At 46.7% G+C, this 27,500-nt stretch overlaps 3 protein-coding genes across 4 annotated transcripts in view; all 3 read right to left on the bottom strand.

Annotated features, from left to right (window-relative positions):
* The window catches only part of rassf5 (Ras association domain family member 5), a gene marked incomplete at its 3' end in the record, with an annotated part of 19,116 nt that extends 19,087 nt beyond the window's left edge, over nucleotides 1-29 (bottom strand). The window contains exon 1 of the mRNA XM_084463451.1: nucleotides 1-29. This exon is cut by the window's left edge and continues 989 nt beyond it.
* Nucleotides 30-1,334: 1,305 nt separating this feature from the next.
* ikbke (inhibitor of nuclear factor kappa B kinase subunit epsilon) lies at nucleotides 1,335-13,946 on the bottom strand. 2 transcript variants are annotated; one of them, XM_084463799.1, is made up of 21 exons: nucleotides 13,811-13,927; nucleotides 13,449-13,540; nucleotides 13,028-13,165; nucleotides 12,743-12,872; nucleotides 12,425-12,606; nucleotides 11,094-11,254; nucleotides 10,134-10,244; nucleotides 9,660-9,839; nucleotides 7,977-8,173; nucleotides 7,519-7,577; nucleotides 7,323-7,414; nucleotides 6,898-6,990; nucleotides 6,660-6,717; nucleotides 6,386-6,498; nucleotides 6,202-6,278; nucleotides 6,072-6,111; nucleotides 5,837-5,938; nucleotides 2,392-2,488; nucleotides 1,966-2,057; nucleotides 1,805-1,876; nucleotides 1,335-1,698 (listed from the first exon to the last, which is right to left on the bottom strand). In XM_084463799.1, the coding sequence occupies exons 2-21, from the start codon at nucleotides 13,536-13,538 to the stop codon at nucleotides 1,638-1,640; spliced, it is 2,145 nt and encodes a 714-aa protein (XP_084319925.1). In that variant the 5' UTR covers nucleotides 13,539-13,540; nucleotides 13,811-13,927; the 3' UTR covers nucleotides 1,335-1,637. The 2 variants fall into 2 exon arrangements, with proteins under 2 accessions (XP_084319925.1, XP_084319924.1); XM_084463798.1 differs by having other exon boundaries at nucleotides 1,336-1,698; nucleotides 13,902-13,946.
* Nucleotides 13,947-14,530: 584 nt separating this feature from the next.
* srgap2 (SLIT-ROBO Rho GTPase activating protein 2) lies at nucleotides 14,531-27,272 on the bottom strand. Its single transcript, XM_084464297.1, has 13 exons — nucleotides 27,204-27,272; nucleotides 26,597-26,627; nucleotides 25,438-25,498; nucleotides 25,149-25,226; nucleotides 24,725-24,859; nucleotides 24,424-24,529; nucleotides 22,945-23,169; nucleotides 20,580-20,659; nucleotides 19,986-20,166; nucleotides 19,725-19,862; nucleotides 18,623-18,830; nucleotides 18,392-18,502; nucleotides 14,531-17,958 (listed from the first exon to the last, which is right to left on the bottom strand). Exons 3-13 carry the CDS (start codon nucleotides 25,472-25,474, stop codon nucleotides 17,374-17,376), a joined length of 1,884 nt encoding a protein of 627 aa, XP_084320423.1. The 5' UTR covers nucleotides 25,475-25,498; nucleotides 26,597-26,627; nucleotides 27,204-27,272; the 3' UTR covers nucleotides 14,531-17,373.
* Nucleotides 27,273-27,500: the final 228 nt, after the last annotated feature.

Raw genomic sequence — 27,500 nt, 5'->3', positions numbered from 1 at the left:
TGAGATTGTAAACTCAGCTCACGCTTGGAGCCAGCGTGTAGTAGTGACGCAAGGAATAACTGTGACATCGTTTTAATGTCACGGGAGAGCCCTCTTAAAGAGACAGGAGGTCGCAGTTAACCTTTTATTGACAATGACAATACAACATTATTTGACGTGGGTCTTCGTCAATATTAAGTTACTATTATTATAACATAGGCTACAATTGTTTACGGTGAATCAACCACAGTTTATATTTTGGAATGGGTCTACAGTTATGACTAGTTAGAAGCTCTAATAAACACTAACATCAATTTCCTACTAACCCTTAAAAAAACCAAGGATAAGGTAATGCGTGTCAATGGCAACCGGATGTTATGGTACTGTCAGGATAGGGCAATATCTGTAAATTATTAATCACACAACTATGTATGTGAACAACAACAATACAACAATCCGTCTCAGATGAACCGATACTGTATACAGCATAAGGTAGGTGACGAGAAAGTAAAAGCCACCAGAGGGAAATTTATATAAATTTCCACATTGCCAAGCACACAAAACAACAACCACAAAATAAAAGCCCCACAAAAGGCCATCACCCGGTGTCATCCAAGGTCTTTTAGTTTTGTTTTCTATAAGCGGCCCTCTAATCCAACCGCTCTAGCTGAGCTCACGCACGGCGCACACGTCAAATGTGACTTTCATCAACTCCCACGTGATAAAAACAGAGAAAGAAAAGTATTACATAGTCGTCCTAAAGTGCACTGCTCCTCGGGTGAATTCCCCGTCTCACACACACACACACACACATACACATACACACATACACACACACACACACATATACACACACACACACACACACACACACACACACACACACACACACATACACACATACACACACACACACGATAATGTACTTAAAAAAGTTAAATCAACCAGTAAATTAAATATGCAACAATGACACTCATAAGAGGAAAGTGATTGTTTCACCACCCGGAGACGAGCTACATTTAAAATTGACTCGGAGGGAACAAAGCCTTGTGAGGAGTCTTCCAATAACCGGGGGCGAGAGAGGGCAAGAGGTTAAAAGATGAAAAGCAATGCTTTTTTTAAGCAAAAACAGTCAACATCAACCTCGACTATCTTTAAAAGCTTTCCAGATGTTGCCTCAGTGAGCCCCTGAAAGAACTAGTAAACTACATACAGCTGACTGAGTATCTGCTCTTCCACTATACATGACGCTGCATCACTCAGACAGCCGATTACAATCACCATAAGAACCATAAAAGCATTAATGAGGTTTGTATTGAACCACTTTGAGGAGGTCTTCGCCCCCCCCCCCCCCACCACTGCCACACCCCCCCCGCTCAGGAAACACTCCCATCTTCACAGCATTTCCTCCTGACACAATCTCTTTCCACATTATGAATCATGTTTCCATCAGTTGTTTGTGTGCATCTCCTTCCATCTTAATGTCAAGACCTATCGATAAAATGTATTATTTACAACACGGGTCGTTATCAACTCTGTTTACTATTTGAGTGGCAACCAATATGCGACCTTCCTTTGGAAAACAATGATGGTAGGTGTGCGTGTGTGTGTGTGTGTGTGTGTGTTTGCATTTGTGTGTGTGTCAACGTGAACGCTGGTCACAGTGTAGAGGGTCTGGAAAGACTGGGCTTCAGTAAAGCAGGGCTGACATTTCCTAAACTGTGGGGGACACAAAATCAACACGTTTCAGTCACTCAAAAGATACATGCCGTCATTGTGTCATTCAGAAGAGTCAGTTTGGGGAGTGTCATTTAACGATGCTCACCTTTCTATGATGCTGTTGTTACACTCCAGCTCTCGGACCAGGTTCTCCATTTCCTCCTTCAGAAAATGCATCCTGGGAGATAACAGAAAACATCATCCCTGTCTCTCTTCTACAGACGGATCGACAGACGGTCGCACGGGAGGACAGACATACGAACACACCTGTAGACCATATTGTCCTTCTCTCTGGGAGAGTCCCCAGGCTCCGGGGCCTCTCTCCTGGGTTGGAAGCTGAGGAGGACTATGTCCAGAGCCTGGTGTGGAGGACCATGATGACGAGGAAGAGGAAGATGGACAACGTAGGTGACTCACACTCCCGACAATTCAAACATAATCACTTGACACAATAATAGGGTGAATGTGTGGACAGTCCTTGTGTGTTACGTTGGACTACAGTGTTATATGGTAGTAATACAGTGGCTAGGGTGACTCCCTGAGCCGAAAGGTACTGGGTTAGATTCCTCATGTTCACAGCTTACCCCTGGCCTTGTCTCTGAAATCGGTAGATTTTTTGTCGAATAGCATCTGGTAGATAACTAAAGAGTAAAATAGTGAAATAGTATTGGTCCCCCGAGACTTGAAGCCCACCTTATTTAGATGTCCGTTGCACATCTCCAGGTCTGCCAGCAGGCCGTTGGAGAAGGAGTTGAAGTCATCCAGTCTGCTCTGTATCCCCACCAAGATACTAACAGCAGATAGAACCAGTTGTATCAGTCAGCAGCAAGAACACATAAAAGCATGCCAAAAGACTGGTGCGTGTACAAACAAGAGTAGCAGGGCGATTAATAGCCTTAACCCAGGGGTGTGAAGTCGCAGAGAAGGTCTATTGAACTTTCAGTAAGACTTCAACGGAATGACAGTATCTCTCCCCGACCTCTTTAAAAAAAAAAGAAGTCACCGTATGAATTAATGTGTGGTTGCGAAACGCACTTCTCTGAAATGCACAGACACTTAATATGATTTGGACAAGGCCAATGTTTAATTATGGTTTAGGGTTAGGGTTTCATGTTAAGAAAAATAAAACTGGACTGAATAGTATATAGTCCAGTCATTTTATGAAAAAAGGTCAAACAAATTGCAACAGAAGCAAACTCGACTGATTTTGTTCCTCAATATGTGAGTAAGGGAAAAAAGCCCTGAAATATCCCATTAGGGGTTTTTCTCACGTGACTATGGTCAATTTTTTAACCTTTAGATATCACCATGAAGATTACCGAGTTCATTACTTACATCAAGACAAACAAAAAATGTGTTACAAGTTTTTTGAAATTGCATGGGCAAACGGTGCATAATCTAATTACGTATGTGCTAATTTGCATAAATACCACAACAGCTCTGTGGTATAGCCAGGTGAAAATGTCTTGTTGACATCTTACAATACAAAACTTAATGTTCAGGTTTGAATGGAACCCATTTAGGCTACTCATGAGCATTAATACATAGAGGCAGGAAGAAGTACTTTAAACCAGCCTTTATTAATTATAATTGTAGAGATGGGGTTTGGGGCTAGGTACGTGGGACTGTTTCTGGGGGATGAGTCTGAGGGAAGAACTGGAGACAAGGGTAAAGAGAATGCAGAAGACAAAAGGTAGGTCAAATAAAAAGTGTCTGGATCAACCAACCTTTCTTACCTGACAGCTTAGTGACAGTTGATTGAAAGTTTAGTGATTGAAAGTTGAGTGGACCTTGAGTGAATGACTGAATCTCTGCCCCTTATGGTGACATTTGTTTGCCTTTATAGTATTTTTACTGTAAGATGTCAAGACATTTACACCTGGCTAACCCAATGTTTAGATCTGTTGTGGTATTTATGCAAATTAGTACATACATAATTAGATTATGCACCGCTTGCCCATGTTAACAAAAAATTTCCAAAAACTTGTAATATATTTTTTGTTTGTCTTGATGTAACTAATAAACTCAGTAATTTTCATGGTGATATCTAAATGGTAAATTGTTTACCCTATTCACATGAGAAAAATAATGAATAGGCGTATGAATAGGATATATTTGGGTCTTTTTCAAAACTTTCCCCTAATGGGATTCTTCTGGGCTTTTTTTTTCCACCGCCGCCAGTACCCTTATGGTAGGGCGGGATTTAAGCCAGACGGCGATAGCCACGGCAGCTACGTAAGCATCGTGATCTCATAGCAGCCCGACAATAAATCCAAGGAAAAAGAAGAACGCGCACAATGAACAAAGAGCAACAATGTAGGACGTCCAAGAAGGACGGCAAACTTTTGCACAACATTTTCTTCAATAAACAAAGCTTTCGCCGTTGTCCAGAAATACCCCACGGGTACTGTGTTTGTTTGTTATTATCCCCCTGTCGCACGGAAGGGACGATTCTGTCGACCAATCAACGGACGGCGTGTGTAGCTCAAACTTGCCGGGACCCTTTCAGGCGTCTCAGTACCTCAACGGAGTAGTACTGTGAGACGAGTACGGCTCAATACGGCTCAGTCCGGGTCACGCCAACTTTTGGCGGTGGAAACGCGACCCGTGCCGCACCTTTGCAGACTAAACCGACCCGCACCCTCCGGTGGAAATGCGCCATAAGAAGAGTTCAAGCAAAACACTGTTGTAGACGTTGAGCAGTAGGGCTGTGCGATATGGACGAAATCCTATATCACGATATGGGTCATTTCATAGCCTGATAGAGATATATATCACGATATAGTACTTTTTCCAATTCTAGAGAAAAAGTCTAACCAGAATCATGCCGCCTTCAAAACGCGAGTTTCAGAGGTTCTGACCTTAAGCTCAGAGGAAAGTGCTTTGAACACTGTGTTGGGTCGGAGTTTTCACTGTCATTACATTGATAGACTACAGTGAACTTGCAGCAAGCACTAAGAGGCGAACTTAACACTTAACACCCATTCTAACATAGCTTACAATTCTAAACATCACCTGATAAATTCTCGCTCATGTTCAACCATAGCGAGCTGTTCTTATAACTGATTCATCTGTTCCCGGTGAATATAGCAAAGAAGTGCAAAGAGGTCCCTGCGGGCATCCAAACTTGTAGTTGTTATGAAGTCTAGTCTCACGAACAATCTGTTTTATGGTTTTATGTCATAGCCTACGAACTTCTGAGGGCCGTATCCTGAACACTCTTATTTCGGAAGAAGGGAAGGGTTGCGTAAAGACGCGTAAGAGCTTCCGAACCTCAGAACGTTTTGAAGATGGCACAAGCACATGCCTCCATGACTACTTTTTAATAATCCCATCAACTAAATACAAATGAAAGGCACTTTCTCTTGTCTACTTTTATTTGGAAGTGACGTTAAGCAGATATGTCACAAATGAAGAAAAAAAAAAAAGAAGGGGAAATGAACATATAAAAACCGAAATAAATCTTAAAGTAAAAAACGCAGTTTCAAGTCTCAGAAATCTCCTAGGGTGCAGCAGCTGAGTGTTCTAGGAAGGAGGGGGGCGTGTTACAACCAATGGCAACTTGGAGATACTGTTCCAGTCTCGTCGTTGTGTATGAGCATTATAAAGGAGCAATGTTGTACTTGAAAGGCACCACACACACGCACACACACACACACACAGCGGGATTATACCGAGTTTAACCCTCAGTCGGTCACGGACATCAGAACAAGCCGCTGCTCAGACGGAGCCCCACACATCCACCATAGTGTTATACTGAGTAGCCCCACCCTCTCTCGGAAACATATCCAAAGACTCTTTCAACTTGTCATCAGTTTGGCTTTTCGTTCATCAAGATCTTATCTTTTGTTGACGTTGGTTCCGTTTCACACTCATCCATGTTTGTTTCTGGATTTGCCGCGCACGTGCGGTGAACGTAAAGAAGGGTCAAAATGACGTAAAACTCCTGCCGTAAAGGTAAAATAACGTCAGGAACAATAGAGGGAAATATCTATTGATAGACATTTTTCTCTTGTCCCCCCCCCCGATATATATATCGTCATATCGCACAGGCCTATATATAAAGAGGGCAGCGTAATGAACGCAGTCGCTGACTGAGACCGACTGAAGGTTAAAGCGGGCTCCGCGACCGACTGACCTGCTCCAGGTGCTGGAGGTGGCCAGCAGCTCTTTGTATCTCTTGACGCTGTCTTCCCTGAACAGAGACTTCATGCGCTTCATGCAGGTGGACAGGTGGATCCTGAGGGGAGAGAGTCGAGGGTCAAACTCCCGGGATATGTGGAAGAGCTCAGCCTTCGTGTGGGGGGGGGGGGGGGGGGCCGGAAACACAAACATCGGGTTTCGTTTAGCGGGAGGCTCACTTAGAAACTCACTTTTCAAACTTGTGGATCTGCTCGTCGTTGTATCCCAGCTCTGTGGGGACAATGAGAAGTTGGGTCGCCGAGTACAAGCGTACAAAGAGTACAAAGATTCGACGAGGGACACAGAGCTATCGCCACTTACTGCCCGTCTGTTTGTCTTTACGGTACAGCTGATGAATGGCCAAGATCTTTTCCAGCAGCATCTTCATCTTCTGATGGCTGTGGGAGGCAGAGGTCAAAGTTACACACACGCACGCGCACACACACGCACGCGCACACACGCGCACACACACACACACACAGCGACCCTCTGCCCCCACGTCTACCTCTTGTCGTTGGCCAGACTCTCGGCCAGCTTGGCCTGTTCTATGAGAAGGTGTTCCAGTTCGTTCTGGAACTGCTGGACCCCCCCCACGTACACCGGCAGGTGCTCGCGGATCTGCAGTGGGGTCAGAGGTGCCCAGGACAAATCTTAACTCAAGATCATCCAAACACCAACTCTATGGTGAGCTAGTGTCCATCTCACTAATAAAACACTCTCTTGTAAGTATATATATATGTCTACTAGCTTGTATCATGTGGACATCTAATGGCTCCCACCAGCTGCAGCTTGTTGTGGTTCTCTATGAGGCTGGGTATCTCTGGAGGGTATTGGCCTCTGAAACAAACACACACACACACACACACACACACACACACACACACACACACACAGAAAAAGGCACATTTAGCTGAAGATGAGAAACTGAGAATCAGGGAGCGATGCCAACTGGTTTCTTAAACCAGATTGATGCCACTGTTTAATGAATAGGGAACAGTGCCAGATGGACAGACTCACATTTTGTGCTCCAAGTCGAGGCAGGCCTGTAGCCTGAGGGTGACCATGGTGATGCTGAGCATGGCTGCTTCGCAGTCCCTGCGCAGCTTCATCCTACAACAACAGCAGCGAGGCAGAGGATCACAAAAGGTCCTGGGTTTTTACGACGTCGAAAATGTGGGGAAATGATTTCAGAAGCCGGGAAAAGGAAAAGTGCTGACTACCAAAAATAATAATTGAGAAAGTGTCAAATACAAATCTGAATGGATGTCAATTAATTATTGGGTGCAATGTGGTCTTTCAGCCAGCAGATGGCGATAGAGAGAGGGGAGGGGATTATATCCCTACTGGGCTAAAATGGGATAAGGGACACCATAATGCTTCCAATAAAGACTTGGTTTACAGATGCAACACAATAAACAGCAGTGTAACGGTGTGTTTAGTACATGTAAATGTAGTATCCCTGCAGGAGCAGCTCTCTCTGCGCGTGCAGCGCGCGCACCGTCCTCACAAACTGATGGACAGCTCCCACCAACACCTGCAGAGGACACAAGAGGGGGAGCAGGAACCACCGGAGTGTGTGATGACATGAATGTGTACACAGCACGACGACTGAGACACGAGAGAGCCGGTGAGACTCACCTTAGAGAAGCGGTAGTCGGCCATGACGTCAAACCGGGAGGGGATGACGGGGATCTCCGCTGCAAAAGACACACAGAACGCTGCTCAAACTCACTGATGGAAGAGGAGCTAACGCACTAGCGCAGAAGAAACGAGTCAATCTAATAGGTTAGTGAGCGCTGAATATAAAAGTGATCATCTTTTTCAGAGTAAGCAAGCAAAACGAAGACGGAACTAACGAAAGATTTGTTTTCCATTGATTAATCCAAAAAAAAAAAAAGATCATTTGTAGACCGACATGGCCAAATCAATTTGCAAATGGGTATGGAACCTCAGAGTTAGTTTTCGACTTCCAAGGGGCCTTATCAACGTGCGCAGACCAAAATGCATCTGGACGCAATTGGATTGATCTACAAACAAAATCAGAGCAACGAAAACGTGCACGCACGTATCTATGTGTGCGCATGTGTGTGTCTCACGCTCTCTGCAGAGAAGGCCGGGGTTGGTGTCGGGCCCCGGGCCGAGCAGCAGCAGGGGCCGCGCGGCGGTGGTGGGGGGCAGGTTGACCACCTTCATGCTGCCCTCCAGGGGGAGCTCGTGGCCCAGGTGGAGCAGCTGCTGCTTCTCCAGCGCCACGCCGGTCTGAGAGGCCACCTCCTCCAGGAACATGGACACCCTGGATGGATGAATGAATGAATGAATGAATGAATGAATTTATTGGTTAGGGCCGAAGCTTCGGCTTATATCAAGCCCCCCCCCCTTCTCACGTTTTTAAGAGTAACAAACAAAATGATATACATACAGTGTGTTTGCATAAATGCAGGCATACACTAACCTACATAGATACATACATACATACATACATACATACATACATACACACATACATACATACATACATACAAGCCTACATATACCCAAAAGGGTCAATACTATAAAATAATATCCATTACATTTTCTCCATAAGATGGAAAATATCCTAAATAAAGAGGTCCATAAGGAGAATAACCCTGGATGGTGGGGGGGCGATGAACCAGGCGCAATGACGGGTGTATGTCTTTATGTGTACGGCCTATTGCATCTAACGCCGTTGCCAAAATCGTGTTTATTCAACCACTATCCTGTGAGAACACCACGACTTCAAATTGGATTTGCAAAACCTACCACATACATACCATAAAGTAAGTAACACTCCATTCATCTATGGGACATACTGTATGTAATACTCATGCATTGAATTAACACTCTAGATCAGTGATTTTCAAACTGTGGTCCGCGGACCACCAGTGGTCCACGACGGTACTGCAGGTGGTCCATGGAAAAGCAAACTAAAATATAAAATCATATTTTTCATTTTAAAAAAAATTCATAAAAAATTAAAAATATGTATGTATGATATACAATTAAAATTAAATTGAAGGTATTGTGTGATTACCAAAATAGGCTAGTGCAAAGATTAGAACGTTCCAGAATATTTGGTCCAGTGGCTAGGAGGGAACCGAGATTTGATATTTGACTTTATCCAGTTCAGTTCAGTTCAGTTCAGTTCAGTTCGTTTGTGATTACTGTACATATTTAATACTCCATTATCATTGCTATGGATATAAGCAGGTTCAAATGAACCTGATTATGCCCTCGGGCGCTTTAAATAAATACATTAAATATGTGACAGCCGTTGTGTGCAGTAAACGTTCTTTTAACAAGCCTGTTGTACTGCTGCTATGTTACTTTTAGTGCTAATATACGCCTATTAAGAGGTGCGGGTAATTCAGGTAGGACTGTGTGTAGACATATTTTGATTTGTGTATTATAAGGTGGTCCGCGAAAATCCTTGATTATAAAAAGTGGTCCACACACGCAAAGTTTGAAAACCCCTGCTCTAGATCATCTAGTTATTTTTTTATTTTTAAGATTTATTTTTGCATTTTGTCTGCTTTATTATAGAGAGGAAGGTGTGGAAGACAGAGGGGAGGACATGCAGTAAATGAACACAGGCCGGATTCGATCCTGGGTCTCTGCGTTCAGGACTGTGCCTCTATGGTACGCGCTTACGCCCCAGTGTACCACCGGGGCGCCCATCATCTAGTTATTTTATGTCGTCCTGAGTACATGGCTCCATTTCGTTTAGCTTTGAGGCTTTCGTTCCAGTGTGACGGACGTACGTGTTGTGGTGGTGGATGTAGATGCAGGAGGCCGTGGCCTGCAGCAGGGAGAAGAGGTGAATGGGCTCCCGCTTCAGGATGTCCGTGGTGGCCATGAAGAACTGGTCGAAGCTCCAGCAGCGCTCCTGGTCCGCCTCCAGTATGCCCGCAAGCACCGGCACCAGCTGCCCTGTCAGACCCCTAGGGGGGGGGGAGGGGGGGAGAGGGGGACGGAGAGGGGGAGGAACAAAGAGGATAGAGAGACAGGTGAGAGAGACGAGAGAGGGGGGGAAGGAGGAAATAAAGACATCAAATTCATATATAAATAGGTAAAAAAATGTCATTAGATTTCACCTCCATGGACAAGAATATTGTGTAGTCAAAGACGTGTGTTTTCACGCACGGGCACACACGCACACGCACACACACGCACACGCGCACACACACACACACACACACACACACACACACACACACACACAGCAGAGCACGTACTGTGACAGCTGGCAGCTGTGGGGAAAGCTGTAGCCCCAATCTATAGGTCCGTCTTCAACCCTCTGTATTCCTGCTATGGATCCCACCGGCTTCTTTGTGGTGATGTTGTACCTAAACATCAACAACATGCAGGTCACACATCAGACGTATACACTCACACAAAAATAGGCAAATAGGCAAGGAACGAGGCATCCATGCACGGTATTGTATCGCTGTCTATGTCCTTCTTATTTTCCAGTATAGAGCAGTTCAACATCCACATTAAAAATCCCAGAGCCAGAATAATAATAGTTTGTTTGTCACTAGTTAATCTCTCTGGGACTTAAAATACCTCCATATCGTTAGCCTAGATAGTTCCCATAACATATTTGTCTGTTTTGTTTGTTTTCCCATAAAAAGTGTGGGTGTGTTGGTGGGGGGGGAAGGAAATGTTTTCTTTGATAGGAAACTATGCAATTTCACTTGACTTTGGATCATTAAGGACGAGCTAAAACCAGAGAGTTGCTTTGTGTTAATGTAAGCGTAAGAGACATAACGACCAAGCCATTTTTTTCTGACTCTCTTGCGATGAACTGGATGTTCAAAACAAACATGGATAACAATGAAACACTACACCTGAATTCTTCTTAATTAAACAATTGTGTGAGTCCAATATGCAATGACCACAACACTATATTTACATATAACTCAAAGGGGACAGAAGGTAGGGCCAGTGGCCAGCAGCTGGAGCCAGGGGTCAGCATCTGACTGAACATCTGGATCTGTCAATCAGATGAACTCACATCTGCACAGTAATCCCTGGAGTGTTATCAGCTTGCCGTAACGTAACTTGTCACACACCGACTAAGCTTGCTAAAACAGTTTCTCTTCTGCCTTGACATTTTGTCTGCCATCACTTTTCATCATATACAAGCTCTCCCCCACCACCACCACCACCACCACCACTGGCCCCTGACGTACATGGTGGTCTTGTTCTTGCGGGGCCCACCGTAGGGCCTGAAGGGCAGGCTGCCGGTGGCGGCGTGGTAGAAGGTCACCCCGATGCTCCACAGGTCCACCGTCACGCCGTAGCCCTTCTGCTGGGGCTTACGCAGCACCGCACGCTCGTACATGTCAGGGTGCTGGACACACACACACACACACACACACACACACACACACACACACACGTGTGCGTGCACACACACATACACATGAGGACACACACTGAGTAACATTCTACTTGAAAGTATATTGTCTCGAGTGACTATAATGTGAGTCATGAACAAACTACTGCCTTAATTGAAAAGTGCACTCAAAAACATAACAACAATGACGTGTGTATCACACTACAGTACATGAACTTTAAAGACAACAAGGTTATATATATATATATATGTTAATTTTCCTATGTTGATCAAACATGTATCCATGTATTATATAAATAATAAATCAACATTTTATTTAACAGATTTAACAGATTATCCCCCTGTCATGTACAGTCTTGTGCACTAGAGGGCTCCTAAGCACGTAGGAAAAGGTTCAAAAGGCAGGTGTAGGTACTTTCCTTCGATTTAGCTAATACCTAAACTTTAGTTTAGGTATTAGCTAAAATGAGCAATTGATTAACACACCATCAAAAATTAGCCACCGCTGGCGCACATGGACAAGATAAACAACAGGTTAAATTGTTCAATGCTAAAAAATTCTGGTGCTTTAAATTGGTCAGCAAGTTAACAAGGATAATTGTCAGTGGCTGAATAGTCTTAACGGCAAAAAGACAGCTGACACTACAGCCATTGCTATTGCGAAACATACTATGCTGTATGGACCTGCCACAACGTGTTTCAAGAGCAGGTACATACCCCAGCGGACACAGCTCATGCAAATAAAGACTGACAATCGGTAAGACAGTGTCAATCTTAACATTGATATTATTGTTATGTTATTGTTCAAGTAGTATACATTAAAAAATATCCAAAAACAGGATCAGAAATGTATTAAAGTAGAATAAATTAAAAAATGCATAAAATAGGATGTGAAATTAATTTGTAGTAGTTAGTAAAAAAAAAAAAAAAAGAAGCAGACAGGATCTGGGGAGTCTAGTTTCCCTGAAAAAAAGTATATTTGTGGTAGTAGCCAAAAGGTAAGTACAGCAAAAGTCACGTACCCTAACTTCCCTGTTTCATCTGTAGCTAACGAATAAACAAATAAATAAATAGGCAGAAACCCCATAACGAACAACAAGAAACAGCCTATTTGCTCCACTTTTGAAACCTCGTCCAATGAGTGAACTTTGGCTCGGCTCTTACTAGATACTCCTCCGTCCCGTAGATGGAGAGAAACTTCTCCTCGTCGTCCAGCTCCCGGGCGGCTCCGAAGTCGGTCAGCTTGTACACGGAGCGGCCGTCGTCCCCCACCTGCCGCATGATGTTTCCCGGCTTGATGTCCCGGTGCACCACCCCGTTGTCCCGCAAGTGGTTCATCCCCTGCACTGCACACGACACGACACAAGGCGGGCTTCGTTCATTCGAGGGTGATGTCGTCGCTGGTGGTTAATACGGTGGTATTAACCGTTATTAATAACGTGGTATTCACACACACACACACGACACGACACGTTGACTGACCCACACACTGCAGGACAATGCGGAACTCGGCCTCAGGCAGGCCAAAGGCGTTCTCTGGTTCCTCCAGTAGACTCAGCAGGCTGCCGCCGGAGCAATACTCCATCACCAACACCTTTTGTGTCGAGTGGAGCTGGACACGGAGGTGGAGAGAGGGAGATAAGGAGTGCAGGGGGGGGGGTGATGGGAGTGTGAGATAAGGCAGGGACAAAACAAAAGTGGAATTAGCAAGTAGGCTTTGTCATTTCATCTCACGTCTTCGGTTTACCTGCAATACCCGAGTCTTACCTCTTCCACAGCGTACAGTCGGACGATGTTGTTATGGTTGAGTTTTCTCAGCATCTCAAACTCCCTCATCTGGACCTCATGGGAGCGACTGTAGCTGGCCGAGTTAAACACCTTCACTGCCACTTGCTCACCCGTTTTCTACAGGTAGGATGTAGATATACAATATATTGTTACATTGTTACACATTTGTTACACATAGCAGGACAGAACAAGGAAATTCAGCGACTCGTGCGCCCCCCCATGGCCGACGGACACCTCACACATAAATACAACCGACAACATTTCGCATCCATGTAAAAGGTGAGGCAACATGTCGACTCCACATACATGACACACCCCACGGCCTCATTAAGTTAACAGTCAACATGTGGCTAATGTGTCACAGTCAATGATAACATGATAATGATATGTCACGGTTCACCTTGTTGCGGGCTTTGTAGACACTAGCGGTGGCCCCTTGGCCAAGGACATCCTGGATGGACCACAGGTAGTTCACCGTACTGGCCGTCATCACTAAAATAGTCAAACAGTGAAGAATGTCGAAGGTCTGCAATCCACGAACTCACCGACGCATTGCACCGTAGCTATATAACACACACATTACGTGTATATAAAGTATGAACACGTTACGTTAACATTACGTTTTCGTACATTATGTGTACGAAACGTTACAGAGACACAAACTTCACGTGTTAATCCAAGCAGATATACAAACTCACATACACACAAGTAAAAACGCCCGAATAACTTCCCTAACCCAGTGAAGAATATCAGCCGACCTACCGAAGCTATGTTGCTTAAAGAAGGAACAACAGTCAAATTCAACTCAAGTTATTCCCATTTACCACCAAGACGGTGGGACTCGAACCATTACCTGGGAGCCGCTGGCAGCTCTGCTCGACCCTGCCCTCCGACGGGGCTTGACCCTGTTTGCGGAAATGGGTTTTTGTTGGTCTTGCAAGTTTTGCAATTGTTACTTCCGATTTAGGCGTGCTATTATTACACTCTCAAAGCATCAGGGCATACATATGTGGTGAAAACACATTTAGAACACACCGGCTATCCTTGAAATAGATTTTCCTGAGAAGATGTCTTGAAGTTATGGATAAACGTGTGTTTATAGTTGTGGCTGTTTCTATTTCTTTTCGAGATAAACCAAAAATGCAATGTGGAGATTGTACGGTTTGGCGGCCTCTAGAGGTGGACTTGCACACTTGCACTAGCTAGATGGACTGTTGCAGAAGGAGTATAACAATAGTTTATAGCATAACATAGTATAACATTTATATCATTTAATAAAAATTGGTTTACAGTTATGTGACTACTGACTTCATTAAATAAGTACACGGATCAGTAAAACTTAACAATCAAGAGCATAATTACAGGCCAGATAATACAGTAGGCCAAACCTTGATTAGGCACGGTGTCCATATTGTAGTCTATTATTTTGTGCTCATTGGTGTTTATGATCATCACCAGACAAATGGAAAGATTTGATAGCAAGCAAGTTTATTAAAAAAACAAAAAAAAAAAAGGAAACAGATTACTGCAAGAACTACACATGGAATTATATAAGGCCTATTTGATTATACTACTATTGCTATTACTGTACAATATTGTACCAAAAAAGAGTGTACCTCTGTAATGTACAACATTGTATATACAAAGTACACCTGGACATAGGATTTTTTTCAGTAATACAGAGACAACTATAAATAGATTTGACATTACAGTCTTCTTTTTTTTTTTTTTGTTCTGCTGTTTCAAATGGACACAATAAATGCATATTTTAAACATATTCCATTTAGACAAAAAAACAAAAAAAAACAATCCCCATTTGGTCAGTTCACACATGCACACCAAGTTCATTCACGTGCACCACGACAGGGCCATGGTCTAACTGGGCCCCACGGAGACAAGATGGTTCCAGGCTCCTTCACAGCATAGTTGGAAAAAAAAGGGACCCCACGGGATCGCCTAAAGTCTACATTTGTGTGTATTTGAGTGTGCACTTATGTTTAGTACAAGTCTTCTCACGTAAATCACTCACTGCAAGAAATACAACTCAAAGAAAACCCCTACAATAGCTCCAGTTGTCATGATGAGGTAAGCGCAACAGATGTTGTACGTACAGGAAAGAACAAACCCCAAGACAATTCAGAAACATGACCGGGTAGAGAGGGACTTAAGTAGGTTTCACTGGTCAGTAGGTGTCATGTTATGGAAGTAAGAGCAATTAACTATTCAATGCGTAGAGTTGGAAGTAGATTGTAAAGGGGATTGTACATTGTAAATGGGAGTTTGCAGAGATGCAAACAATAGGATGTCTCTGTAGATACTCTCACTGCAAGGTTTTCCCTAAAAGTCGTGTTTGGTCCATTCACGGTTTTGGGCATTACCTTTGGGTCGTGAATGCTGGCCTGCCCCTGGTGTTGGTACTGTACTGGCTGAAAACTAAAGGGAAAGGGAACCCAACCTGGCCCTTATCTATTCAATTCAAGTTGAATGCTGAATGTCACCATCATTGAAAGCAGATTGCACCCCCCCCCCCTCCGTCTCCAGAAGGCAGTTGGTTCCCTTTTATCATATTCAACTGTTTCGTATAAACAATATTTGTGGTGGTGATGACGTCTGGATGTGAAATTACATATACAACTGTAGACACACACTCCATATACTGACACTCACATATCCACACACAGCCGACAGGTACAAAGTTCAACTTTTTTACAATTATATATATATATATATATATATATATATATATATATATATATATACACACATATACATATATTCATATATATATATATATATACATATATGAGCATTAATAACCAACTTGGAGTAGTAATAATATAAGCAATCCTTTTTTTCTTATTTTTTCTTAACTAATTGGATGAGGCGGTTGGTTGTGCTTCTACCAAAAACCTTCAACCCACTCAGGAAACATCCTCAGTGCGTTTGCTTCCAGTTATCCATGATCATTAAACATACATACACACACACACACACACACACACTCAAACACACCGCTAGAATAGTAAAACCCTTGTAGTCATTAAATCAGAGTAAAAGCGAGTATAAGAGCAAGCTATAATCATACTTGTTCTTATTGTCTTATAGCTTGTATGTTGACAATTATGCTGATGCAGTCAGTCCGCTTGCCAATACAACTGCCCAGCATGCGAAGAGAACCTGAAAGGCGGATAGCTGCCAAATAAAGACCCAACACACACACTTACACACATATATATCCTGGGGTGTGTGAGTGTGCGTGTAATCCAACATCATGCATAGGAATGATGGATTAAAAAACTTGGCCCCTTACACACGGGGACAGCTGCAAGGGAAAAGCAACATAATTCCTCAAACTGCTAGTCTTTCTTTTTATTTATTAACCTCCTTTATTGCTACAGATTCTGAATTACTTGTCAGGGGGTTGGAAAGCACATTATAATATGCTGCTCGTGCGGTCCTAGTGGAAAGACATAGCGACAGTATTCAGCGTTCGTGTTGACTCTAAATGGGAAGAGGGAGGCTGTACGTAGAGAGAAGCCGTTTGATTTACGTTGATATTTGGCTCCAGCTCTCGCTTGTAGTCTTGCGTCACATTGTTCCTCTTCATCCATCCATCGGTTTATCTCCCCCACTCACTCTGATATTCCACATCGGAGTTGGTGGGACGGGTTTGGACCGAGATCTCAAGAAGAGTTTCACAGTCTATTGTAAGGAATAAAACACTCCCATTTTCCAGTCCACGACGGGTCATAAAAGTAATCTACTGTACAAAAAAAACTGAAAAGTTTCAACAGTGCTCAATGTTCCTCACTCAAATCGGTGTATAAATGTCAGTAACACTCTTGCACTCCCACAGTAAAAAAAAAATCAACCCGCAATCTCAAGCATCGCAAACCGGTGTACTAGAAACCCTGAGTCCTGTTCCCTTGTGTGTGAGAGGATGTTTGCGGACAGATGAATGGGCTCAGTCAGGGAGCTCGGGGAATTGAAGTGTGATATGATGTGTGGGATAAGACGGAGGCTGAGATGGGGCTGGCGGTGGTGGCGGCGGCGGCGGCTAACAGGGACAGACGCAGAAGGCCAACCGTATACACCTGGAGGCCGCTAGGGCAATGCTACATATGTGTAGTAAAGTAGTTGTGGTCTTGTGTTGTGTGGTGAAATCTTTATGAATCAAATACCATGTGTGTATCAGACAAGTTCGGAAGGAAGTTGGGATGAAGTGTGTGTGTGTGGGGGCGGGGGGGGAAGATGGGGAATGGGGCAGATGGGGAAGATGGGGCAGAGGTGGGGGGTGTTAGTGTGTGTTTGTGTGTGTGTACGTTCTAGGCCGGACAGGACTTGTCGTTGGACTGGGGCGGGGGGGGCGGCGGCGGCACAGAGTGTGTGTGCGGAGAGGGCGGGGGAGGGGGCACGCTGGAGGTGGGGGAGCCCGTGACGGGGCTGCCACCGCCGCTGCCGCCGCCGCCCTTGGGGAACACCACGGGCTTGGGCCGCGTGGCGGGCGGCCGGCACTCCCGGAAGGAGGGCACGGAGGAGGAGAGGCAGGAGGAGGAGGACAGGGAGAGGGAGGGCGAGGTGGCGGAGGGCAGCGGGCTCCGCAGCTGGGTCTTGATGGGCCGGAAGGAGGAGGGCACGTCGCTGGCCGACGAGGCGCTGCGCTGGAGCGGGTGGCCGTGGGCCGAGCCCCCCTCGCTGTCCCGCAGCAGGCGGGAGTGCAGCGGGCTGGAGGGCTCCGACGCCCCGCCGCCGCCGCTTCCTCCCCGCTCGCCGCCGCCGCCGCCGCAGACCCCCTTCAGCTGCTCCAGCGTGTCCAGCACCACGTCGGGCGCGTGCGTGTGCTTGGAGGCGCTCTTCCTCTCCAGCTCCCGCAGCTCGCTCAGGGCCGAGCTCATCGCCGCCTCGATGTCCTGCAGAGACGGCGACGGGGGGGGGGGGGGGTGAGTGGGTTAGCACAGCGCCGCAGAGGGGGGGTAGGCAGGAGGGGGGGGGGACATTAGCACGGGCGTCGGGAGATCGCCGAGTAAATGGTAAATGTATATAGCGCTTTTATCCAAAGCGCTTTACAGCGTTGACTGACATTCACCCATTCATTCATTCACCCATTCATGCACACATTCACACACCGACGGCGGAGTCGACCACGCAGGGTGACAGCCAGCGCATCAGTAGGGTGAGGGCGTCTTGCTCAGGGACACCACGACACTCAGCTAGGAGGAGGAGCCGGGGATCGAACCAGCAACCTTGCGGTTACCAGCCAACCCCGCTCTACCTCCTGAGCTAATGCCCCCCCCCCGCCGCCGAGTGTGTCGGGACGGTGTAGAGTGGGGAGAGTGCGCTCACCTGAGAGCTGTGCTCCACCTGCGCTATCAGCTCGGGGTCCAGCGGTCGGTGGTTGCTGAAGCTCTTGGAGCGACCGGCGGAGGACGTCTTGCGCATCTGCGGACTCTCCACCTGGACGGCCGCACGGAAAACACACAATGAGTTCCTCACTGTAGGGTTCCCGACTGTGGATCACAATCCACTTCCGCTCGTCGCTCGTGGGTTAGGTCGGGGGGGGAGGGGGGGGCTGACCTTGGTCTTGAGCGAGGCGTGGCGCGTGATGGAGTTGAGGATGCTGTGGGCGCTCACTGGCCGCTTGTCTCCGCTCTCCTTGGCCATGACCGCCCCCACGGGCAGGGAGGCCGTCCGGGCCCCGGGGCCGGCCCCCGGGCTGGTGCCGTCGCTCTCGGAGCCCCGGAAGGCCCTGCGGATGCTGCCGGACTCTGGGCGCTTCCTCATCCTGAAAGGATGGAGGAGGAAAGGAGACGAACCGTCAGGCTCACGCCCACGTCTTTATGCAGGGCACGTTTTAGGGGGGGGGATTTTGTGCATCCTCAAATGGGGGGGGGGGGGTGGCCAGATCGACTTTGGGAGTTTGATATCAATATTGTGTGTGAAATAGAAGCATATCACACACACACACACACACACACACACACACACACACACACACACACACACACACACACACACACACACACACACACACACACACACACACACACACACACACACACACAGCAATGAGACGGAAAGAGAGAGCAATGAAGAGAATAACTAACACAGACAGAGAAAGAGAAGGAGAGAGAGAGAGAGAGAGAGAGAGAGAGAGAGAGAGAGAGAGAGAGAGAGAGAGAAAGAGAGAGAGAGAAAGAAAGAAAGAGAGAAAGAGAAAGAAAGAGAGAGAGAGAAAGAGAAAGAGAGAGAAGGCGAGAGAGAGAGAGAAGGCGAGAGAGAGAGAGAGAAGGTGAGAGAGAGAGAAAGAGAAAGAGCGAGAGCGAAAGAGAGAAGGCAAGAGAAAGAGAGAGAGAGAGAGAGAGAGAGAGAGAGAGAGAGAGAGAGAGAGAGAGAGAAAGAGAGCGAGAGAGAGAGAGAGAAGGCGAGAGAGAGAGAGAGAAGGCGAGAGAGAGAGAGAAGGCGAGAGAGAGAGAGAGAAAGAGAAAGAGCGCGCGAGAGAGAGAGAAAGCGAGAGAGAGAGAGGGAGAGAAAGAGAGAGAGAGAAAGAAAGAGAGAAGGCGAGAGAGGGAGAGAGAGAGAGAGAGAGCGAGAGAAGGAGAGAGAAAGAGAAAGAGAGAGAGAGCGAGAAGGCGAGAGAGAGAAGGCGAGAGAGAGAGAGCAAGAGAGAGAGACTAACTTGTTGAGGTTGGCCAGGTAGATGTCAGCTACGTGGGCTCCGGTGGGGGAGGCAGCGCTGCCTCTAGTGGAGACCCTCTCCTCCAGCAGGTCCCGGGACTCCACATCAGGCTTGGGGCTGCCCCGGCCGCCATCAGGCCTGGAACACACCATCAAGTCCTCAGTACACACACACACACACACACCACAACTACCACAGCATTAACCCTGCGCGCGTTGCGTTATTGTGTGCATCGGCGGGCGACTGAGGGCAACATCATACATGTCTTGGACCACGATGTACTGGTGCGGCACCAGTCCCTCCACGCCGTTGTGTCTCCCCTCCCACCAGTCGTCTGTGGCCCGCTGGTACAGGAGGAGGGAGGCGCCCTTCTTGAACGACAGCTCCCGATTGGTGCGGCCGGTGTAGTCGAAGCGGGCGACGGCCTCGATGGGGTCCGACTCTGAAACGCCCAAGGAGCCTGAGGTTCAACCCGGCGCGTCGTTTTTTTTGTGCAGCGGAGATGGGAAAAAAGCAATGGTGAAGGAGCAAGAAGAAAAGGGAGGAGAGAGGGAGAGATGGGAAAGAGTTGGAAAGAGTTAGTGCCAAGCAGGACAAGAGCAGCGCTTCAGGATTACTTCAAGGGCTCAGTGATTAAATAAAGAAAAGCGTTGCGTAGAAGCTTAGCGTCGCGTAGGGGACATTACAGGACAGACAGAAGCGGAGCCAACCAAGTAAATAACATCATTAGTGATCGGGGCATGCGTTCCGTAAGCCAAGCGAGGAGGATGTGAGTTTATTAAGCTTTTTTTTCTTTCTGAGATATAAGCAGGGAATGATTTACTTTGTTATACTCGTTGGGAGCGCTTTGCTTACCGTCGTCACTGATCTGGACCACGGTGGGGGTGTTGGGAGCAGAAAGGTCCACCGGGGGGGCCTCACAGTGGGGGCTGTCACTGGGAGAGGGGAGAGGGGAGAAGGAGCCACCACGTAGAGGATTAGAAGCCACACAAGAGCTGATGCACGCCGCCCGGGACAACGTGACAACAGATGGCTTGATGACTCACTGCACGTCCCCTTGGCAGGGCTGCTTCCTTTTCCAGTGTGACATCGACACTGAGCAACACACACACACACACACACACACACACACCCTGGCTCGACACTGTGCTGAGGTCAACAGAAACACCATCCACCAAAACCATTCTAACCCCCCGAGCAGTAAAAACGATTAGGATTTCCATGTAAAGGCGTCTACGCGTCTGTGTGTGTACGTGCGATTGTGCAAATGTGCGTGGGTGTGCGTAATGCGTATGTGTGTGTGTGACAATCCTCTGATCTGCATTTCTTTGATGTGTTCTGAGAACCGCTGTGTGATTTGCCGCATCAAAGGCAAGCTGTGCGGGCGTGATAACCTATTTTGTCACATAACTCTCCAGAGTGTGTTTCCTGACTAACTCACAGCAACTTGTTTTAATCACTTTCAATGCGCCTTCGCCGTGTGATTGCACAGCCACATTTGAAATTGATTGTTGCGCGTGTGCGTGCACATGCATGTGCTTGGACACGTGTGTGTGTGTGTGTGTGGGATTGTGTTGCGCCTCCCAGACTGATGATGCAGCCAGGTGCTCCTTTAATCTCCTGTGTGTTAGAGAATGAACTGAGCCTCGTGTGCCCGTACCACACAAGACCAGACCACACGAGACCAGGCCACACTAGACCAGGCCACACTAGACCAGACCACACTAGAGTCTAGACCAGACCACACTAGAGTCTAGACCAGACCACACTAGAGTCTAGACCACGCCACACTAAACAGGACCACACTACAACACCACACTAGAGTCTAGACCACACTACACTAAACAGGACCACACTACAACACCACACTAGAGTCTAGACCACACTACACTAAACAGGACCACACTACAACACCACACTAGAGTCTAGACCACACTAGAGTCTAGACCACACCACACTAGAGTCTAGACCACACCACACTAGAGTCTAGACCAGACCACACTAGAGTCTAGACCACACCACACTAAACAGGACCACACTACAACACCACACTAGAGTCTAGACCACACCACACTAAACCAGACCACAGTAGACAGGACCACACTAGAGCAGACCACACTAAACAGGACCACACTACAACACCACACTAGAGTCTAGACCACACCACACTAAACAGGATCACACTACAACACCACACTAAAGTCTAGACCACACCACACTAAACCAGACCACACTAGAGCAGACCACACTAGACCAGACCACACTAAACAGGACCACACTAGACAGGACCAAACCACACTAGACCAAACCACACAACACTAGAGCAGACCAGACCACACTAGACCATACCACACTAGACCAGACCGCACCACACCTTACCAGAACACGCTAGACCAGACTAGACCAAAACCGGCCAGACCATGCTACAGTAGACCAGACCAGACTAGACCAGACCACACTAGACTAGACCAGAACAGGCCAGACTAGACTAGACCCCACCAATAGTATCAGACTAGATGGACCACACCAGACCAGATAGACCATACCAGACTGGACCAGAGAAGCCAATAACAGGCTGACAAAATGAAACGAGGTATCTCCCTGATATCCCCATCAGCCCCTACCCCTGGAACCCACCCTCCCCTCATCAACAGCTCTGCTCCAGCTCCCCGCCCCCAACACATCACAGTTTGATGTTTGAAACATACTGGGTCCAACCCCCAATGTCTTGCTCCTTCAACTGTAAGAGTGGATACTAGGGCTGCTCGATTATGGAAAAAAAAAATCATAATCACAATTATTTTGGTCAATATTGAAATCTCGATTATTCTAACGATTATTTTTGAGTTTGAAAACATGATGCATTTATTCATAATTTCTCTCCAAAAAAAAAAAAACACTTTGTAAATGAGAACTTTGAAATTTCCCCTTAAAAATATACACAAAATGGTCACATAGAAAATAAAGTCCAGATATGAATCCAGCTGTTCTGCAATTTCTATATAAAAAAAATAATAATATATATATATATTTTTAATTGTTTCAACTCGATTACATTAGTTTGGTGATCGTTTCACTCTGAAATCGCGATCAAGATTCGATTAATCGCCCAGCCCTAGTGGATACCCAATGTCCAACACAAATAATCACTGTGTGTCCACCACTACGCTGTGTGTAACATCATCCACCCTCCACACAGTGCCTGCTGCCCTCCCCTCACCAGAACTCCTCCACGGCTCCGGGGGCGCTGTACACGGGCCCCTGCAGGTCCCGGGGCCCGGGGAAGATGCCGTCGTGGTGGATGATGATGGTCTTGATGAGCTCGTTGACGTGCGCCTGGCAGGACACCTGGTCGTGGCCCTCGGGGACCGACATCAGTGTGGGGCCGAAGCAGATGGCCAGGTTGTAGGGGTCCATCATGTTGTCCTCACTGTACTGGGACAGGCTGGGGGTGGGGGGTGGGGAAGAGAGTTAGATACTGTGTGTGTGTGTGTGTGTGTGTGTGTCTCTCTGTGTGTCTCTCTGTGTGTGTGTCTGTGTCTCTGTGTGTGTGTGTGTGTGTGTGTGTGTGTGTGTGTGTGTGTGTGTGTGTGTGTGTGTGTGTGTGTGTGTGCGCGCGCGCGCGCGCGCGTGTGCGTGCATGTGTGTGTCTGTGTGTGTGTGTGTGTGTGTTAGTTAATACAAAACCCGCAGCAGAGTGTACTTAAAAGATAAGACAAGAATGTCCGGACAGATTTACGAGCCCAAAAGCGATCGCTTACAGACAGACGGACCCAAAACACACACGCACGCCTCTGACGGTCTAAAAATCCACAACACCCCATCTATTACCAGGACTCCGAGGCCTTGCAGCGAAAGTGAGAGTGCGAGAGAACATGCATGGGTCTGTGAGCTTGTGAAAGCTTGCAGGGTCAGTGCTACGGCTGAACCAGATGACGTGCATGAATCACATAATTGGCGGAACAGTAGGAGTGAGAGAGATCAGTGTGTGTACGAGCTCCCTGAATCACCGCCGCAAGGAGAGGACACACACACACACACACACACACACACACACACACACACACACACACACACACACACACACACACACACACACACACACACACACACACACACACACACACACCTTACCCAGGGCTCTCACGTTACCATTCAGCCACAAGCCATCCTTTCTCTCGCCCGCTTTCTGTTCTGCTCTTGTCTGTCTGTCAGCCTACACTCAGAGGCTTCTTAGTCAAGTGTGGGAGAGAATTTGCGTCCAAGTGTGTATATGTGTCTGTGTGTGTGTCTGTGTGTGTGTGTGAAAATAAACTGATTTAATGGTTGGTCATATTGCAAGACTGCACATATTGCAATATTTTGACATGTGTATGGTCTTAGATAAAACAACATCAGCCCAAATTCCAAAAGAAAAAGAATAATAATAAAAAAAGGAGAGAATGCCCACGAGGGTGACAAGGGAGATTTACATCCAAAAATGTCAGGGCTAGGGGGTTAAGGGTTCAATGTGGTCGGCAGCACTACCAAAGTGCTACCACATCTAGAACTGTGGGAGCCTGTACTACCAGACAGCCCCACGTTAAGGAGAAGTCCATCATTAGACGCACAGTGTTTGTGTGTTTGTGCACTGTGTGTGCGTGCGTGTGTTTGTGTTTGTGTGTTGGGGTGTGTGTGTGTGTGGTGTCCTGCTGCTTACTGGTTGAGGAAGGCGAACAAATATCTCATGATGATGAGGGTCTTGCTGGGCAGAGACTGCAGAACCTTCCGGATGTGAACCGCTCTCTCCTGGAGGCTTTCCATAGCTAGGAGAGAACACACACACACACACACACACACACACAAGCACAAATTAAAAATCGTAAAATAATAAAAAATTAAAAATGTATAAATAGTTTGCACACAAGCACATCCACACATACAAACAATTGCACACCTACACTGCACACACAGAGACACAAATAAACAGACACATACGCACAGAATGAACAGACACTTACAGACACAGGATATGAGGTCATTGAAGACCTCCTTAGGGAAGAGGGCGTGGTCCAGTCCTCTGAAGTAGAGCTTCAGAACGCCGGCGATGGAGTCCATGTCGTGGTCGTTCTGATCGCCTGCCAGCGGATCCTCACCTACAGGAAGACGGTGAGACAGACAGGAAGTAAGACAAGGGATATACTCATATAACAATGTCTGGGGAAACACTAGTGCGACTGCTATTCTATTCTATGGAACGTTCTACATTTCTTTTTCACCAACTCTTTTAGAACATTTCTATAGTACCTGGTCATTGCGAACTGCTTTTGCAATGTCAATGTTTGCGTTCCATGCCAATAAAGCTCTTCTGAATTGTATTGTAATGAATGATCTACTTAACAAGGGACTCTGGAGGTTAATTGGTTTGAAGTCCTGCTGGCTTACCTCTCTCAAAGGCATTCTTGATGTCATTCACTTCCACCTGGGAGCCAGACACTCTGAAGATGCCCTCATGCTGCAGGCCTGCACACACACACACACACACATGAATATTACTTCTCATTGCATGATTATATTTTCAAGAAATTACCATAAAGACTGGAGCCTAGAATTGGTATAAAATCACAATTTCTCACAGAGCCCAGCGAAAATTGTATACGGTAATAACAGAACCAATCAGGGCTCAGTGACGCCTGGTGTCAAACCAATCACATCGCTTGAAAATGTTCCTCACCATGGCGACTGATGAAGCGGATACAGCTCTCAACCATCAGAGGAATAGTCTGACCTGAGTCCTAGAGACAGAGAGACAGAGAGAGACACAGACAGAAAGAAAGAGACACAGAGAGAGAGAGAGAGAGACACAGAGAGAGAGAGAGAGAGACAGAGAGAGAGACACAGAGAGACACAGAGAGACACACAGAGAGAGAGAGAGAGAGAGAGAGAGAGAGAGAGAGAGAGAGAGAGAGAGAGAGAGAGAGAGAGAGAGAGAGAGAAAGAAAGACAGACAGAAAGAGACAGAAAAAGAGAAACAGAAAGAGAGACAGAAAAAGAGAGACAGAAAGAGAAAGAAAGAGAGACAAAGAGATAGAGAAAGAGAAAGAGATAAAGAGAAACAGAGGATGAGGGAGAAAGGGAGAGAGAGAGAGAGGGGAGAGATTATATTTGGGAAGTGGATGGACACAATCCCTGGCAGGAGGATTTCTGTGCCTACACGCATAGATGCACAAACAAACGTGCATGTGCAGACAGACACGTGCACAGACAGAGAGGGAACGAGACATGAGGGAGTGAAATGGGGGGAGAGGGTGGGAACAGCAGCACCTAGCAGCTGTTGCTAGGAGACAGCTCTTTTTTTTTGTTCCTTTTGTTTGTTTTGGGGTTTTGGGGGAAGAAAATGACATATGAGGGGCAGGCGAGGGTGGAGAGGTTATGTATGTGATCAATCACACGTGCCAATCACGTGCACATCTTGTGCTTATTGTGGCACGGTTTTGATTGAACAATTCTTTGGGATATATAGTTATTTTTCATTTTATTTTGCCAGAGGGAAAAACCATAGCATGGTCGAGACACAAGGGGGGGCCCACGCACATTCAATGACATCATGGCGGTGGATGCAATCATTTGAACCAGCAAATCACAAAGACTGCAGTGGACAAAAGCAAGGGCATGCTAAGCTATTCCGTCTATGTACAATGTGAAAAAGACTAGCAAGTACATTAGGGTGAGTGGGATGGATGATGTATTTAATCATCAAGTCATAAAAACCTAAGCTACATTGAGGAAACCTACAGTCACAGCTGGAGTTATTCCTGTAAGTGGATTATGAGCCGACATTAGACACGCGTATGCACACACACACACACACACAAAGACACACAGATAATTACCTGCTTCCGTAAGGCTGAGTTTCTTCGTCCACTGCACACAAAGAGAGAGAGAGAGAGAGAGAGAGAGACACAGAGAGAGAGACAGAGAGAATGAGACAGAGAGAGCGAAAGAGAGAGAGAGAGAGAGAGAGAGAGAGAGAGAAGCGTTACTCTGTCATTATGTCTGCAGAATCTATTTATGTGCACAACTGTGGAAGCGGCCTATTTTGTATACACAGACACATATGCACACGTGTTGAGAAGGACTATACACCGTGAGGGAGGGAAAATTATAACCATGGCTTCAAGTGAATACAGTGAAGACAGTTGCCTTGGTGCCTTGCTGTTATTCTGTTAGTTGTGTGTGTGTGTGTGTGTGTGTGTGTGTGTGTGTGTGTGTGTGTGTGTACACGTGTGTGTGTGTGTGTGTGTGTGTGTGTGTGTGTGTGTGTGTGTGTGTGTGTGTGTGTGTGTGTGTGTGTGGGGGGGGTGAATGTGTGTGTGTATGTGTGTGTATGTGGGTGCGTGTTTGAGAGTGAGACAGCAAGAGATAAATATAAAAGAAAGAGGAAAAGAAAACAAGATAGCACAAGAGAGCTAGCATACATCCTTCCTCCGCCACACCTACCTGGCAAGGCAACAGTCAGTCTTCTGACCTAAAGCAGGGAGGGACAGGAAGAGAGGGACGGGGGGGGGGGGGGGGAGATAAAGAGGTTTAGTGGAGTCCCGGCAGGGGTTACAGTTTGTAGGGTGGTGAGTGGGGGGGGGGGGGCGGGGAGGGGAGGGGGAGGGGGGGGCACAGCTGGACACAGAGACTTCCCATGATGCGTCACACATTTTCAGACACACATTCCCCCCCCCCCCATCACACATTTCGACGCACACTCTGCATCACACATTTAGACACGCACACACTCCACATCAC

Source organism: Micromesistius poutassou (assembly GCF_964030765.1).
Source record: "Micromesistius poutassou genome assembly, chromosome: 2".
Lineage (NCBI taxonomy): Eukaryota > Metazoa > Chordata > Actinopteri > Gadiformes > Gadidae > Micromesistius > Micromesistius poutassou.
Note: the sequence above shows the minus strand (reverse complement) of the source record. Positions and strands in the feature narration are given on the sequence as shown.